General features: G+C 47.5%; 2 protein-coding genes across 4 annotated transcripts; one reads left to right on the top strand and one right to left on the bottom strand.

Moving 5' to 3' along the window:
• The first annotated feature begins 13 nt into the window (after positions 1-13).
• fam117ba (family with sequence similarity 117 member Ba) lies at positions 14-8,193 on the top strand. Its single transcript, XM_068590335.1, has 8 exons — positions 14-521; positions 2,497-2,720; positions 3,853-3,936; positions 4,042-4,152; positions 4,788-4,931; positions 5,063-5,273; positions 5,401-5,521; positions 5,834-8,193. The coding sequence occupies exons 2-8, from the start codon at positions 2,700-2,702 to the stop codon at positions 6,057-6,059; spliced, it is 918 nt and encodes a 305-aa protein (XP_068446436.1). The 5' UTR covers positions 14-521; positions 2,497-2,699; the 3' UTR covers positions 6,060-8,193.
• ical1 (islet cell autoantigen 1-like) lies at positions 8,026-16,383 on the bottom strand. Of its 3 annotated transcripts, none has more exons than XM_068590332.1 (14): positions 16,262-16,383; positions 15,493-15,515; positions 15,228-15,402; positions 12,932-13,004; positions 12,240-12,363; positions 11,946-12,144; positions 11,733-11,858; positions 11,537-11,635; positions 11,368-11,453; positions 11,056-11,108; positions 10,480-10,659; positions 9,746-10,054; positions 9,566-9,661; positions 8,026-9,377 (listed from the first exon to the last, which is right to left on the bottom strand). In XM_068590332.1, the coding sequence occupies exons 1-14, from the start codon at positions 16,292-16,294 to the stop codon at positions 9,262-9,264; spliced, it is 1,692 nt and encodes a 563-aa protein (XP_068446433.1). In that variant the 5' UTR covers positions 16,295-16,383; the 3' UTR covers positions 8,026-9,261. The 3 variants fall into 3 exon arrangements, with proteins under 3 accessions (XP_068446433.1, XP_068446434.1, XP_068446435.1); XM_068590333.1 differs by having other exon boundaries at positions 15,493-15,510; positions 16,262-16,379; XM_068590334.1 differs by lacking the exon at positions 10,480-10,659.
• Between the last annotated feature and the right edge of the window lie 87 nt (positions 16,384-16,470).

The following is a 16,470-nucleotide window of genomic DNA, read 5'->3' as shown; positions in this document are numbered from 1 at the left end:
TTGGTACCTCTCCCGTCGTGTCAACCGAGGCTAGCCCAGCATCACCGCCTTCTTCTCTATCCCCCTTCTCTATTTTCTGTCCCTCTGTTATTTTTTCCGTCGTTTTCCTGACATTCCTCGAGACACAGCGCACCTCGCTCTCTTCTTCTTCTTCTTCATTTTAAAAAAAAACTCATTTCTTCTTCGACCAGGAACCGTTGTTTCGGCGGCCGCTCCAGCCGTCGTGCCGCATCAACCGAGGGGAGAAAAACATCCATCCGCGACGACGACGGGGAGGCAGGTTGCGAACACAGCAACGCCCATTTTGACACCTCCAGTCTCGCTGCCGTCTCCGCGCACGGCGCTTTAGTGTCTTTCCTATGTCCGCTTGTCTGTATCGAAGAGGCCTTTTCCTCACTTGTAGCCTGCTCCTTCGGGCTCCGCCGCGTCTTTAACGCCTCCGAGTGGCGGCGGGCATCAACAGGGAGCCGTGGACCTCCATGCCCCTCTGCATGCGGCGCAGCGCGATCACGTTTCTGCAGGTGAGCGAGTTTCTCGTCACACACACACACACACACACACACACACACACACACACACACACACACACACACACACACACACACACACACACACACACACAGTTCTGCTCTCATGTGGTTTTGCATGTACAGTATGTTTTGATGGTGATTATATCATGTGCATGCCAGTCTCCCAGTAAACACAATGTGCATGTGAGTGCATTCAGATTTAATATTCAGGGAGCATTCTTTCAAAGTAAAAGGTATTGTGAGATATATAGATCTATAGATCTACCTATCTATCTATATATATTTAAAAAATATTTTAAATAATTATTAAGCCCCAAAATGTTTCTCAGCTTTAATCCTATTTTTTGATTATAAAAAACCCCAGCAATTAGCAATATAAGTGTGTATTTATACATTCTTGTTCCATTAGTTTTCCATAACATCCCTAATGTACAGTTAGTAAAACTAGAGCTGCAGCAATGGATTGATTAGTCCAACAGAAAATGAAACCACCATTTGTCATTTTTTTAAAAGCAACATACACACACACACACAAAAGTAGAATAGCTGTTTTTCTCAATCCACTATGATGTATTGTGAATAGTATACATTAGTACATTTAATCTTTGCGTTTTGGACTGTTGATTTAACAAAATAAGCAATTTGAAGGGCAACTGGGGCTTTTATATGGTCTAATATAAAATCTTTGAAAATAGATTTACATCCCGTGCGTATTAGTACTTTCTGTCCCCCTTCTGCTCTTGGTGGATCAATAAAGTCTGAATCGTGTTATGAGCTTATCTGGTTTGAAGGGACCCTGCAAACCTAAAATACAACCAAGCAACCCACCACCAATAATGCTAATGCTGTCAGCCAGCACATTGCACCTTGCAGAGAGCTCAGCATCTCGCTACGAGACCTCTGATGCCCAAACGCCTGTTTGCTCACACAAACACAAGCGCCGTTGAGTGTAATGGAGATCAGTCGGCCCCGTTCCCTAGCAACAGCGACGTTTGCTGGTCAAGACCCCCCCCCACCAGCACCTCCAGTCAACGATGCTGTGTGTTTGTCTGCATGTTGCCAGTAGGAAGCTCGGGGGGGGGGGGGGGGGGGCTACCGTGCTACAAAAGGAATAAATGCATTCTCGATGCTGCAAGGTGCTTTGCATTGAATTGGAATGATTCTGTTGATGCTGCATTGTTGTTTTACACTGCTTTTCTATTCATGGTAATGCTTTCCAATGCAGTTGAAACGCTGCATTAAGGCTGAATATCCCATGCTGACAAATGTCCTTATTGTCCATTACATTGTACAGAGAGATATTTTATGGATGATTATGGAAACATATTTGCAGTGTGTACTAACTGAGCTCACTCAGTATTAAAAATTCCCCATTTTGACCCATGAATGGCTCCTCCCACTTCGTCTCCGTCCGCATGTCCACAAATGCGAAGAAAAGAAAAGGACACTGTGACATTTGAGAGAAGAAATCCACATTTTCTGTCCTTTGCACAAGTGCAACGTTAAACTCATTAGCAGTAAAACAAGATTATCGATCGTTGGAGTTGATGCGGGCTGACGCACCGTAAAGGGCCCGTGTGTGTCGTGGACCCGTGCGCCTCTGCAACAACATGTTTCTGCAGCTCTGAATCCGGGTCAGTCGGGCAGAAGCCAGCACCTGCCCCTCAGTGCCTCCCCCTGCTTTAAGCTGTTTTAATGGCATTAACCAGAGGGCTGTGTGAGACTCAGGAAAGGGGGGGGGGGTATCTGCTCTGCCCAGCACGGGACGGATTAACATCAATCTGGCCACGCACACACATAGACATATGCACACGCACACACACAAACCTAGACAAACACACAGAGCAAGACGGTCACGAGCTAATCCTGCAGGCCAGCTGTGTGTTGTTGATTTGTTGATGTGTTGACAAATAACTTGTTTACATCAACACAGTAGACTTGACTTACCTCTCCCTCTTCCTTTCAGACGGCACCCGTGGCCTTAACGACCCACATCCTCTCCTCCGGCGTCCCCCGCCTCTCCCGCTGAGGGCCTCCCCCCCGTCCGGACTCCTCATTCTCCTCTCGGTCTCTCGCGTCCAGCTGTGGCCCTCGCAGGGCGCGCTCGCTGGCTCTCACCTGACAGGTCCCTGGCCTCAGGACGACAGCCAGCACCTGCACTCTCCCTACATGAGGGACAAGGCGACGCAGGTGAGTGCTGATAGAGACAGACAGAGAGAGAGAGAGAGAGAGAGAGGTGGAGTTTTTTTTATACACACGGGTTAAATTCAAACTTCAAATGCGACACAATTTGTCACAAAATACCAAACACTAAGAGCCTAGAGCCATGCTAACAGTTAGCATGCTAACATCCGCCGAGTTTTAATGCCAACATGCTGATGTCCAACATGTATAATGTTCACCATGTTAGTCATTGTTCGGAGTGTTAGCATGCTAACGTTTGCTAATTAAGGACAGACTAAATGCTAACATAACATGCTAATATGCTACAATGTATGTCTTAGCTTGTTAGCATGCTAGCGTTAGCTAATTAGGCACACGATGCTTTAAACTTAATGTATTGGTGTGTTAACATGCTCACAGCAGCAATGCTAACTGGCTGAGTATAATAGCAAGTATATTCAGTGTGTTAGCAGCTAGCATTAGCCCTAAATATGAGTGCAGGTCTTTGTCCATAAACCAACATATTGTACACATCTTCCCCTGATGATGGCGCGAGATAAAAAGTCTTCTGGAGACCATGAATGTCTTCACAAAATGCCGTAGCATCCATCTAGTCTTTGCTAAGATATTTCAGTCTGGTGCAACGATCTGATGGACTGAACCTGAAGCAGAGCCAAGATGGATGCTTGCCAGACGTATGAGGGATGCAAAGAGGTTGAGGGGGATTGCAGACGGTTGCATCATCGCGTTGACCGACTCGGGTCAACGGAAGCTGGAAGATCTGGCAACAGTTCTTCGTAGAAACTATTCAGTTCTTCCCCACCAGACTTCATTGATAATTTATACAATTAGTTTTTTTGTTACTTTAAACCCAATAAAATAATGTCACGTTTAATGAGTTTTGAGACGTTATGACTGCCTCGTGTGTTTAAATGCAGGCATTCAAACACAAACCATGGACAGCATTATTGATGGCTTGTTAAATCCAGATCTGGGTTTTTGTTGGTTACTTGTTTTGCTGTTTGTATGTTTGATATTTAGCTCTAACCCTACTGTGTGTGTGTGTGTGTGTGTGTGTGTGTGTGTGTGTGTGTGTGTGTGTGTGTGTGTGTGTGTGTGTGTGTGTGTGTGTGTGTGTGTGTGTGTGTGTGTGTGTCAGACCCCCAGGGCCTGGGCAGATGAGAGGAGGAGGGGCTCTCACAAGCGCTCGGCCTCCTGCGGGAGCACCGACCAGCTCAAGGAGGTCGGTCTCTTTCCTGAATCTACGAACCCGAACATACGAACAGTTGGACCGGAAGAGACCTTTTTAAAAAAAAAAAATAAAATGTATCTGTCCGTCTGTTTCCAGATTGCCAAATTGCGGCAGCAGCTCCAGCGCAGCAAACGCAGCAGCCGCCATCGGAGGGATAAAGACCGCAAGTCCCCGTTCAATGGCAGCCACACCATCATCCAGTCGCAGGTGAATCAATGGAGGCCGCATGGATCCGTCTCCCAGAGGGGCTTGAAGCCTCCCTGGTCCTTAGAGTTTTGAGGACGTCCCACTTTTCCTCATGCCACCTGTTTGGCTCGGCGCGTGTCTCCTGTTAATACTCCTGTTTTTTTTTCCTCCTTCTCAACGGCCATAACACAAAGACACACTCCTGTCATGTAGCTGGCCATGTGCTCCCCGTGGAGTCTGCCGGAGTGCAGCTGTTCTGCTTTCTGGGCCTCCTCGTGAGACAAAGAGAGAGGACGGCCGGCTGGAGTTATCATGCAACTTTTTTTGTTTTCTCCCCACAATAGCTTTGACAAAAGCTCATTAACTGATACAAAGAGCCACCAGCGAGCAAGAGCTTCTTTTTTATAAGATGAAGCGCTTCACTCCACTTAATGAAACGTCCATTTGCATCACTCGAAGATTATTTTAATTTGTGTGTACGTGTGTGATGAAATGTTTCACATAAACATACCGTACTTCCAACAAAACTGTTATATTTATTATGGTTAGCTATGTTGCAGCTGTAATTTCTCCTGTGTGTGCATGCATTTATGATTTTCCTGCAGTCGCATTGCAATCCATACTAATTGTTGGGGGTCTTCGTGTGTGTTTTGCAGTCACCGATGCCCAAAACCATCCTGATCCCTATCCCCATCTCCAAGTCGTCGGCCCCTCGTTTCCGCAACAGCGTGGAGGGCCTCAACCAGGAGATCGAACGCATCATCATCCGAGACACGCCGGAGAAGGACGAGACCATCGTTGTGAGTTCTTCTGAGGGGGGTTTACAAGATGGGCCGTCCACCAGAATGATTTCCCACCGCTGTCCGGTGGTTTAAGCCCCCGGTGCTACGTTGTTATTGTGACCTCATTAGTGTGTGTGTGTATGCAACAGCCGCAGGACGTCCCAGATGGGCACCGCGCGCCCCCACCGGTTCCCCCACAGCGCAGCAGCAGCACCCGCAGCATCGACACGCAGACCCCCTCGGGGGGAGGCCTGAGCGGCGGCAACCACAGCAACTGCAGTAGCCGCCCCGACTCCATTTCGCCCTCCTACCTCACCGTCCTCAATGACACGGGTGGAGGCAGCCCCTATGAGGACAAAGGTGACTAACACAGACGCCACACTTTGCACACGGTCCCTGTCGAAGTCTCTTTGAGTGTGATCTGTTGCTCGCCGCGACCCCTTTGACCTCCAGTCTCTCCCCCCCCCCCCCCCCCCCCCGTCCTCAGAGCTGGGCCCCTGCTCCCCGCTGCCCAAGTACGCTGCCTCTCCCAGACCCAACAACAGCTACATGTTCAAGAGGGAACCTCCAGAGGGCTGCGAGAAGGTCAAAGTGTCCGAGGAGACCATGTGAGTACAAGATCAGGACCAAACAAGTTAGAATACACACAATATTTGACCTACAGTCAACCTGCCGCTGGAGGTGTTCTACATTTAACACTCTTACTTCATAACCATGAACACACACACACACACACACACACACACGTTTATTTAATCAATACCACGTTCACCATCCTGCTGCCCCAAATACTCACATGAGCACCAAATGTGGACCATGCCGCTGCAGGAAATAGTCCCCAACAAACAATGTAAACATATCTCCAATCCACATTTTCTTGTAAAAGTGATGTAACCACAACGTTAAATGTGTGCTTCCAGGCCCAAAGCCCTGCAGGAGCTCCCGCCCTTCCTGTGCCCCGACCGCAACAAGGTCAACTTCATCCCCAACAGCGGCTCCGCCTTCTGCCTCGTCAGCATCCTCAAGCCCCTGCTGCCCGCCGCGGACCTGAGCTTTCGCTCTGCGGTCGGCCTGCGGAGCCATTCCCCATCCCTCGTGCCTCTGTCCACCCAGCCCTGCCTCCTGGAGGAGCCCGAGAGCTTCTGACGGCCCGCCAGGGCCTTAAAGTCGACGCGCCGCTCCCACCCGGAAAAAAGAAAACCCGCCCACTTCACAAAATCAGAAAACGTTTACTAGGAAACAAACCTTCTGCTCCAAAATACAAAAAAAAAATAAAAAAATCTAAAAAAATGCCTTCAGCATGCCAGCTAAGCTCTCTCTGATGTCCTCCTCTCGTTGACGAAGCGCTTCCCACTGCCTCTCCTCCTCAGACGACCACGTGAGAGTCCTGCAGCGCCGCTCGGCGCGCTCGCAGCTAACATTTCATTGCTTTCTTCAACCTTCAGTGCTGGTTATGTTCCTGTTTTTCGGGGGGGAGGAGAAAAGGGACAGACTCTTTTGATTTCATCGTATTATACCATGGCGCCTTTCCACGGACATATCTCTTTTTCTATCTGTAGTTATTTCTCTTGATATATAAAATATGCCTTCCATTATTTGAAAAAAATACGAAGAAAGAAAAAAAAAAAAAAAGGGCAGCTGGTTTTCTTTGGCGACCAAGAGTTTGGAGGCTAATTTATTGGTGCTGCCGGATATAACGTAGCAAAACTTGAACGGTCGCGACGAGGAGAAGTTGGAAGAGAAATAAATGTGCCTGATATTTCAGACCGCTCGGTTTCGCTAAACCGGCGTAGTGCTCCGATCGTGTCGGTTTCTCAAGCACGATGCGCGTGATGTCGGCACTGCGGCGGCCATAGATACATACAAAGAGGCGGGAAAAGTGAGGTGGTCCACATAAACATAGACCACCTGTGACCTAAATCCAGACATCCGTTTTGTGCGTCTATCAGCTGTTTACTGGTACAAGCTGATGCCTCTGACGGCTAACTGGTAGCAGCTAACTGGTAGCAGCTAACCCCCCTGCTGGCCGGTGTGTGTATCTATGGGAAACGCAGGCCAGGGCTATGACGTGTGCAGCGTGTTCCACCCGCGTCCGCCTGCCCACTTCTTCCTAAGCGCGAGCCTTCGCTCAAAAAATGTCCCCCTTTTTACTCCATGTCCATCACAACTCCTTCTGTTCCTCCTTTTTTTTATTTCCAGCCCTCCTTTCCTTTCCCTCGCGGCAGCACCGGAGCTTTTTAGCGTCTTTCTGCTCCTTGTTTTGGTTGATTTGAGGTGTGAAGTCATGCTGTTGCATCCTCTTCTTCCATCAACTAATAATGTATAATAATGGAAACGCACATCTATTAGCTTTTTTTTTCTTCTTTTTTTGCAGATTCAAAACATCTTTTGAATTTAAATACTGAACTAAAAAGTTACATTTGTGATTGACGTCTGAGCTGCAGTCACATGACTGTCCGCGCCCCCCCCCCCCCCCCTCCTGTATATGTCATTACTACTTGACTGTGCCCGCTATGGCGGGATAGGAATGTACTGGATCTGTAAATAACGAGGCACACTGTGTTTGTATTATCGACTGACAAAGATATGTATCTGAATGAGTCAACAATTGTACCCCCTCCCTCCCTCCTGCTTTTTCCTCCGCTGAGTACTGTGAATTACTACGTCTCATTATTGTGTATAATAATGTATTTATTTATCGGGAGTCTAATTTGGGTCTCAAGAGAATTTTAACCGAGAATAGATAACATCGTCCATCTCAGGTTGTAGTGAATCGGACACACAAGGACACACACACACACATAAAAGAAGATGACGTACTGACGCCAACAAGTCTACACTACTAGGAGCGAACCAACAGCTGCGATCCATGTAGCCTCACGCGGCGGGATGCTGCGTGACGTAAACCTGTAGCAGAGTAGTAAGTAGAGAAGCGTGGATGTCGTTTATTTATTCAGTGACCTGATTTGGTGTTTCTCAAAAAGAAAGTGAATAAATGTTGAGGTCCGTTAACGAGACGTCCGTTTACAAAAATAAAAAAAAGCAGTTTCAAGGAGAAGATTCGCACACGTGGAACTCCAGATGTTATTCAACTTCTTTGTCAGAGTGGATGAACTGCATTTTTTTTGGAAACGAAGCTCAATGCGAGAAATTCTCAACACAATGATTCCTTGTTTGCTTGTCCAGTTTATAGCAAACAGAACTGCCAAGTTTTCATCTGGTAAACCCCTCGAGTGAAATAAAAAGGCATAGTTGAATTAAATAAAGCATTTGTGATTGACTTGAGAAATACATTCTTTTGTTGAAGTGTGTAAATCAAGAGTGAGATGCCAGTAATGAAGTGAGTCACATCAAAAACATGAAGGAACGACAGAGTCTGTGTAGGAGAGGCCTTTTTCCCCCAGAAAAGCAGATGCCAATACGCAGCTTTGTACAAAAAGTGTTTTTCAGAGTTGTATAAATGAACTTCAAACAATTTCCATCAACAAGATAAAGACAGATTACCAGAAGCTTCTTCGGCTGTTCCACGAGTTTACCGCTCTTCTGAAATGTTTGCTGTGAGACCTTCAATGCACAGCTGCTTCAACTTAAAGCAATCAGCAGCCTGTGCTGGCAGTGCATTATGGGAGATGCAGTCTTTTCTTTTTCTCTCTTTTTTTTTTCCTTTAGGCACAGTAACGTAATTTGAACTTGCATTGGACTTTTTTTCATGTAAATATGACAATAATATGATAAATGCTTCTCTCCGGACGCTCTCGTCTTTCTATTAGGTTTGCAGTATTTTTGTTACAAAGACTTTTTTTGCTTTTTCTTTCGACAGGCTATCATGACTTTTTTCCCTTTTTTAAATATTTTAAAGTATCACTATTTCACTCTTCTTTCATTTAAATACTCACTCTTTATTCATACATGACAATCATGCGTCCATGATTAAAGAACAGTAAGCAGTAAATAGAGGCTCTTTTTTTACATCCTGGCTCTCCTGTAACGTGTGCACACGGCAAACAAACACACACCCAAACAGCGCAAACAGGAACTAAACAGAAAAAAAACCACAAAATAAACCTGTCACCCAAACATTCACTCCGCTTGCTGCGATAACTTAAAGTTAACAAACTGCATTTGCTGAGAGTCAGTAGCTCCACGTGGAGCGTTAACATTCATTGACAAAACTGCAGGAGCGCTTCCCTTTTTCCAGTGTAAAGCAACACTTTGCAGTGGAACACACAATATGTATTCGCAAGAGTGGATAAGTACACATCTCTCCTGGTAATGTGTGTGTGCATCATTGTCTCTCTTTTAACTGTTAATGTGTGCATCCAGATCCCGTAAAAGAAATGACACGGCTCTAGGCATTGAGGAGCTCCTCCGGGGAGCGTCCAATGGCGTCGGGGTTGGAGAGGGGGTCCAGGTCTGCGAACAGGTTGAACCAGGCGGACATGTCTTTGGATCCACCGGGAGCAGCTGTCAAAAGAAAGTTGGTAATTAGATTGATTGGCGTTGTGTCTGTGAATATGTATCACCAACACGAGTAGCGCCTGCTTTGCTAACGCTGCGTCATAATCTGATAATATTCCAGGGACTCGTGCACACAGCAGCTTTTACAACAAGACAAAAGCACCGGCAAAAACCCCGATTGAGGGAGAGCGAACCGTTAGCTGCTTCGCTCGGGGCCGGCTGAGCTGATTGGGCCTGCTCGGGTGGCGGCTGCAGGGGCGGAGCCTGGAACATGGGCGGGGTTGACCAGCCTGGAGAAAGAAAAAAAAAAGAGAGCGATGGGTCGGCGTGCTGCAGCGAGCGCGTCCCTCCAGCAGAGTGCGGTGGGGACTGACCTGTGGAGCTCAGACTGTGATCCAGCAGCTGGGAGGGCAGGAAGCCCGTCGGGCTGGGGGGGCTCGAGAGCGGACGCACCGCCGGCACGCCACCTTCTGGCACGCCGCCTTCTGGCACGCCACCCGCCGGCACGGCGCCTGCCGTCCCCGTGTTCGGCGGAGGAGCATTGGGAGCGTCAAACAGCCCGAAGGCGTCCTGCCACTCTCTGCTGAACTCGTCGACGGCCCCCGGGCCCGGGCTGAGAAGGTCTTTGAGGAAGGCCATGTCGCCTGGCTCGCCATCGTCCTCCTCCGTTCCCAGACCCCCACCTAGAGGGAAGGGAGTAAAACAGGGGGGAGGCTGTATGAGACCAGATGTAGATACACCTCAGTGGATTCTGTTGTTTCTCAGCAGAGATTTAGGTTACAGTGAAAAAGAAAAACAAGGGCAGAAAACACTAGTGGGGGTGTTGTTCATGGTATTTCCCAAAATGCTAAAGTATTCCTTTTAGCAGATGAGTCGTTACTCAGCGTCCCTCAGGTGACTGTGAATGATCAGTTCCTGATCAGCCCAAAATGTCAAAGATGTGAGTCTCAGAAGTGAAGAAGACGCTTGACTGTTTTCTTAAATGACAAGTGAAGAAGACATAGCGAATCCAGATCCAAAAGAGCAAAAAAGGGAGGAGACAAAATCCCAAGAGAGGTGGAATTGTGTCAGAATCAGCAGAAAAGAGAGAGACAGCAGGTCGGTTTACCGGAGGCAGGCGGCTGTGACAGGCCTTCAAAGCCCCAGGGCTCATGCAAGTCTCCAGCCTGAGGAGGAGGAGGATGGAGAGGGACGATCGGCAGATCACAGGCCATGAGCATCAGGTCGTCGTCTGACCGTCCTCTGAGGTCGTGCGGGTCTACAGCAGGCGCGTTAGTGTTCTGGCGCACTGAGATCAGAAGGGCCGCAAAAGCCAACAGGCACCCAACCCAAAGTCAGCGCCAACACATCTGCACTGTTCACACAAGCGCCTGCTATTTAAGGGCTGTTGGAAAGCAGCTTTGTCATCATGACATCAAACTGTTTAGACTGCAATAGTTCCATCTAAGCCGTCTTGTTTTCTCTGTTGCATTCAAAATACTCCCAAAAGTTCTTTCAAGCATTTTATATTACAAATTGAGCAACCAGTTCATCACTGTTCATATACATATGTGCCCTTCTCTCTCAGCATAATGCACCCAGTCTGTACTTGTGTCCAGCTCTCCAACACACGCCTCACTTTCACATCTTTCCTGCAGAACGACCCGAATAATCTGTGTTTAAGCCTACAGGGGGCAGCACATACCTGAGCGAGGGGCACTTCCTGATGGCTGGTCGTCGTCATCCAAGGACACCAGACTGAGGAAGAAGGAAGTAGCGAGGGAGGGAGGAAGGGAGAGAGAGAAAAAAAATGAGAATGTGCCTTATCGAGCTGGCAAGACACGAGAAGCTATTTTTAGCGATGCAGTAGCCTCCATTAGATTTGAAGCTGCAGCCTCACTGCAGGGGCAAAAATAAACTGAACACCGATCGTGGTCGGCCTGGAAGCGTGAAGACATGAGTATGTGTGAGCGTTGGGTTTCTACTTCCGGCGTGTGTGCTTAGTGTGTCCTCTCACCTGTCTGTGTTGCTTTGCCGAGGCCTCTCCTTCTTTTCCTCGTGTTTCTGTGCGTCTGTTAGTTCCTCCAGTGGGTCTCGCAGGTCCTGTGTGAGGGAAGAAGACGAGTGTGATGTAGAGACACTACAGCTGATGACCCGCACGCCAGCGTCTCTGAAACCAGAGGCACCTTGAGTGTGGTGAACTGGTACGGAACGTGGCCTCTGAAGGCCTCTTGGATTCCCGACATGGCGTGGGCCGTCTTCTCCCAGAACTGCAGCAGGGTGGTCTGCCACGACAGGACGGACAAAGTGAGTGTTGAGTTAAAAGGTAGACGGATCAAGATGCTTGAACGACGTGACAATAAACCGTCGAAAGACACAGACCTGGTAGGTGCAGAGGGAGTTGGAGAGCATGTTGCAGCGACTCGCTCCCAGCATGTCGACCTTCTGACACACGTCGTTCTTCAGCTTCTCAAACTGGCTCTTCGTCCCTCGGACCTGGGTTTGGACCTGACGGCGGCGAGATGACAAAAAGACGAGACGGTGAGAAAACACAGTATCGCGAGAGCGTCTACAAAACAAGCGTCCTCCTCCCACCTTGCGGAACTTCTCCAGCTGTTTGTAGGTGTCTGGGTCCAGCTCCTGGGAGACGTCTTTCATCCAGAGCAGCGCCCCCCTGTACTCGGTGCGGGCCGTCTCCATGCGGCTGACTGTCAGCAGCGTGTCGGCGATGGCGCGCCGCCGGAACGTCTCCACTTCCTGATGCAAACGGTGCAGCGGTGGGCAGAAAGCCATCCTTCAGAAGGGAAAAAAATAATTCCAGAAATTCAGTGAAAATCAACTGAATGATAGAAGTGTCATACGTCGACTTCATCGTTTCATGCCGCTGACCTCTGCTTGGCGGAGGTGCAGAGGGCCTTGCTGGTGGCGTCCATCATGTTGCCGGCCTTCGTGCGATCGTGGTCGGCCTGGAAGCGCAGGAACAGGCCGAGCTCGTTCTCCTCCTGAGACAAGCCTGGAGACGCGGCTCAAAGGTTAAGTCCCACACATCCGCAAAGGAGACGGGGGCTTACTGAAGAAAACTAAATGACAATATGGACCGTGTACATGGCGATCTTGAGGTCTTATTTAAGTATATCTTAAAAATAAATAAAGACAAAGCACAGGGAGTGCCTTTTTAGAATAGAGGGTGAGTGTTTAGTTTCATCGTTGACTTCCTCATACCATAACTATGGTGTTGAGGATACTACTATCTCTGTTTGAATCACATCTTGAGCAGTGGAGGACAAAAGCAACCTAAAGCTGTTATGATTACAAAAGCTTTTTTTAAAAATGGGACAGTTTGCCGTGTGTTTCCCAAAACTGGAGTGTCGGCCTCCGTCTGCGACAAAACATCCAAACTACCGGTTTAGAAACAGAGGTTAGAGCGTCTTTAGCTTCATAACTGACTAACAATAAATATATGAATACATATATATATATAATTTTTTGAATAGATGCACTTTATGGCCCGGAATGTGATCTAAAACAAGTCAATAGGCATTTTTCATCTTGCAACAGGTCTCGCGTTGACCTTGACTCACGTGTGATCCGGTGCTGGTACTTCTCGATCACCTTCAGCAGCTCTGTGCACGTCAACTGAACCGAGCGGAAGAACTGCAGAGACCAACAGGACGGATTAGAATACGTCACACAGACCAGTCCCATTGTCAAAACACGTGTTTTTCAGATGGTCTGCCGCGTGTCCACTTCGTGGCTCGACCTTTCCTGACTTCATTTTGCAGCGTGATGCTTCTCCCTCGGTTGTTAGTCCAACATGTTTCTCTCGCTTTCTGCCTGGCAGTCGGCCGCCTCTCCTCCCATCTGGTCGACAACAACGAGGACTGAAAATGATGAGCGAGAGTCATAGCAACGCAGACTTCAAGGTTACTCCGGTTCTGCTGACCGAGAAGATTGGAGGACGAAGGGGGGGCCTTTCGGATTTCAATCTAAGTCTTCAGCTCTACTGACGCCGACCATAGTGACATCAATCTTGGACTTTTATTAGACAGACTCAAGCCTTCAGGGTTCGGCAGTACGGGGGAATAAGCAATAAATGATTGTTCTGGTATTGAACGGCATTGTTGAAGTCGGTTTCTTCTCTCATTAATGTGAAATTTCTTTTGTCAACTGTTTTGCTGTTAAGTTTATTATTTAAACTGACGTGTACAACTTTTACACTGCTGTTTTTGGCCAATATTCCCTTGAAAAAGAGATTTTGAATCTTAATGACAATATCAATGACACAGGTTAAACAAATAAATAAAATAGAGACAATAGTGAAACAAAAGTTGTTTGACTGAGGGGTTTTTTTGGTTACTGCAATAGAGCTTTTATTCTTTTATGCCACATTTTGGCAATCTAATTACTAAATATAAGGTAACTAAAATGGCAGTTAGTGTGGAGCCCTGACTTAGTTGTTCAGTGAAACATATCAAGAGCAGAGGCAGGAGGTGACTTAGTTACTGATTAACTGAAGAATAAACAGTCCACCTTCAGTGCGTCTGCTTCAGCAGTGGCCAAACGCCTTTCAGTGACAGATCTCTGGCTGTGTGCAGGTCACTGCTCCTTCACAACACACCTCTCTGAATGTTTGTTCTTGACATGAACGAACACATTCATCAGGATCATGTTTATCTAACGGCTGTGTACGGCACAGCAGCGCGTGGAGATAAACGGACGCACGGCGAGCTGTTTCTCTGAAGGACTAATCTGTGTCCTCCATCACCCGGACTAACGAAAAGACGCGGATGAGAGATACAGGAGATGATTCGATAAGGACACACTCACTTTCAACTGGATGACATTTCAATATGGAGCCGATGGTTGAAAAATTACCCCAAAAAAAGTATCTAGTATATAGAAAATATTGACAAAATTGGATCTGCTGTTACACTCAAAACAAGCAAGCACAGCTGAGATTCTGAAATGTGAACGTGCGCTAAGGCAAATGTAAATAAAATAAATATTTTGAATCAGGTTAGCTGCAAGATGAAATTCAAGGCGGAGATAGAGGAAAGCAACAGAACAGATCGGCTCTAGAAAACAAAGAATCTGCTCTGGATTTACTGTGTAAATGTCCGACGTGTGTCTTTTAACCCGTCTTTGTCTTCGTCTCACTCGGTATGGACGCAGGGACAACGAGAGAAGGGAGACAGACAGGGCCTGATCTTGCTTTCGAAGCGAACAAAAGCTTCACACAGTGCGTCTCCAGCAGCTCGGTGAAACTCCAGCCTCACGGGACCAGACAGTCAGGCGTCTGTCACAGCGAAATGCCGGCCAGGTTTCAGCCAATCCAAACTGTCCGCTCTCATTTGTTGCACCGGTGGGAAATGAACCGAGAGACAACGAGAGGAGCGGACCGACCTGTCCCCTGTTGACATGATTTTCACAGCCAGCAAGGCTTGAAAGACTACAGGCCCTGATACAGTTCCCTGCAAAACCCTGCATGTAGGACCACATTTCACATTTGGCTATTGGTTCATTGCTGTACTGAGCAAAATAAGCTTTTCATTGTATAGAATAACTGTCTGTTATCTCTGCATATGACAGTAAAATCATATTGAATCTTGTGCTTTCAACTAAAGCATTGTTTCTGCAAAAATGTGATACTCAAGCGGTTATTGGACGGAAGTGGAGAAAACCAAACGTGGCATCATACTCGAGAAAAAGGCCACAAGTGGTAGAAAGCTTGTGGAAATGATGAAAGACGCAGTGGTGAGCCTTTACAGGAGAACATCTCTGAATTGAGTATACAACGATAGGTTCAGCATTAAGTACTAGTGGAATAAGACGTGGAAATGGGGCTTGTCTTTTTGCAGCCGATCTGTCGTCTCCTACCTCGAGCTTGGCGTCCAGGTCAGCGTCCGACGCCACCACATACTCGTCCTCCTTCTTTCCCGTGGCTTTGATGAGGACCTGCTTGGTCTTCCAGAACTTCTTCTGCATGCGAGCCATGACCGAGCTGTCCTCCCCGAGCAGGGCCCGGCCGCCGCTCAGCATGTCCCCTGCAAACCTGGAGCCCAGACTTCAGTCAGCTGTGAGCCAACGTAATAATATAAAAAGGTACTGTTCACTGTTAACGGTTGTTTAATTTCACACGTACCCGTCCATCATTGGATATCTGTTCTGAAAACAGAAGAAATATAGGGGTGACGTTTGAACAAGGACGAAAGCATTATCATCTAAATATAGCATGAATGTATTTTATTAATATTGTTGAAAGGACAATGATGTCAAAAGACTGGAGTTTTCCTATTGTTTCCTTTGCACTTGGTTGAAGACTGCACATGTCGTTTGCTTGATAAGATCTTGCGTAACAGTCTCATAGAAAGGAAATTAAACAATGAATTAAATAATTGGCTGCTGAATTTTGCTGGATTACATACAGGGCACAGCCAGCAGGCATGAAAACAGAGCCGACAGTTGTCCCCCCGACTGAATTATAATTGAGTTATAAGCGGTTATCTGCGGCTGGACAGAAACTCTACTAATACGGTCCTCGGAGCGGACAGATGAGACACCTGCGACCTCAAGGAGTCAACAGAGAGAGCCAGCTGGCTGTGGAGCAGGTGTTCAGTTACAGGAAAGGCTGCCTTGACACGGAAAGAAAAGGGAGAAAAGCAACGCCATACTGAAAATCAACCACTCTGTTAACAATTACCTTGACACGGTATACAAAAAATAAAAAAACGTAACGGTAGTCAAGAAAAAAAACCGTCAGTTTGAGCTTGTGTGCTAGCAGCAGTTTAGCTTCAAGTGTCGTGGCAGGTACATTGCCGTGAGAACATTTACGAAGCGACGACCCACTTCCACGAGTCCAGCTTTTTCCGTGTGTGTGGTCGGTTAGTTCAAGAAGGGGAAGACAACTTTACCTCGCTTTTAGTTTTGTCCCGCAGTCCGAGCATCCACGCGCTCGGCTAGCCTATTCTGCCGATAGCCGTCATAATCTGAGTCAGAGAAACAGGATATGCAAAGTGCCTGTTGGCGCCGTTTGGACACCAGGGGTCGCTGCTTGACGAGGTGAACCCAAAGATCGTCTCTTGAAGCGAGAAGCCACTCACATGGGGATAATTAGCTGCGA

The sequence above is a fragment of the Clinocottus analis genome, unplaced genomic scaffold (genome assembly GCF_023055335.1).
Source record: "Clinocottus analis isolate CAN_PGR_092001 unplaced genomic scaffold, fCliAna1.0.p SCAF_24, whole genome shotgun sequence".
NCBI classification, from domain to species: Eukaryota; Metazoa; Chordata; class Actinopteri; order Perciformes; family Cottidae; genus Clinocottus; species Clinocottus analis.
Note: the sequence above shows the minus strand (reverse complement) of the source record. Positions and strands in the feature narration are given on the sequence as shown.

Bases quoted from the DNA above. Each gene is read 5' to 3' on its own strand.
- fam117ba (XM_068590335.1), top strand. From the start codon at position 2,700: ATGAGGGACAAGGCGACGCAG. The intron at 2,721-3,852 runs GTGAGTGCTGAT...TGTGTGTGTCAG, and splicing joins TGAGGGACAAGGCGACGCAG to ACCCCCAGGGCCTGGGCAGA. The intron at 4,153-4,787 runs GTGAATCAATGG...TGTGTTTTGCAG, and splicing joins ACACCATCATCCAGTCGCAG to TCACCGATGCCCAAAACCAT.
- ical1 (XM_068590332.1), bottom strand. From the start codon at position 16,294: ATGCTCGGACTGCGGGACAAAACTAAAAGCGAG. The intron at 11,454-11,536 runs GTGCCTCTGGTT...TCCCTCACACAG, and splicing joins ACCAGTTCACCACACTCAAG to GACCTGCGAGACCCACTGGA. The intron at 10,055-10,479 runs GTAAACCGACCT...CCTTCCCTCTAG, and splicing joins GTCACAGCCGCCTGCCTCCG to GTGGGGGTCTGGGAACGGAG.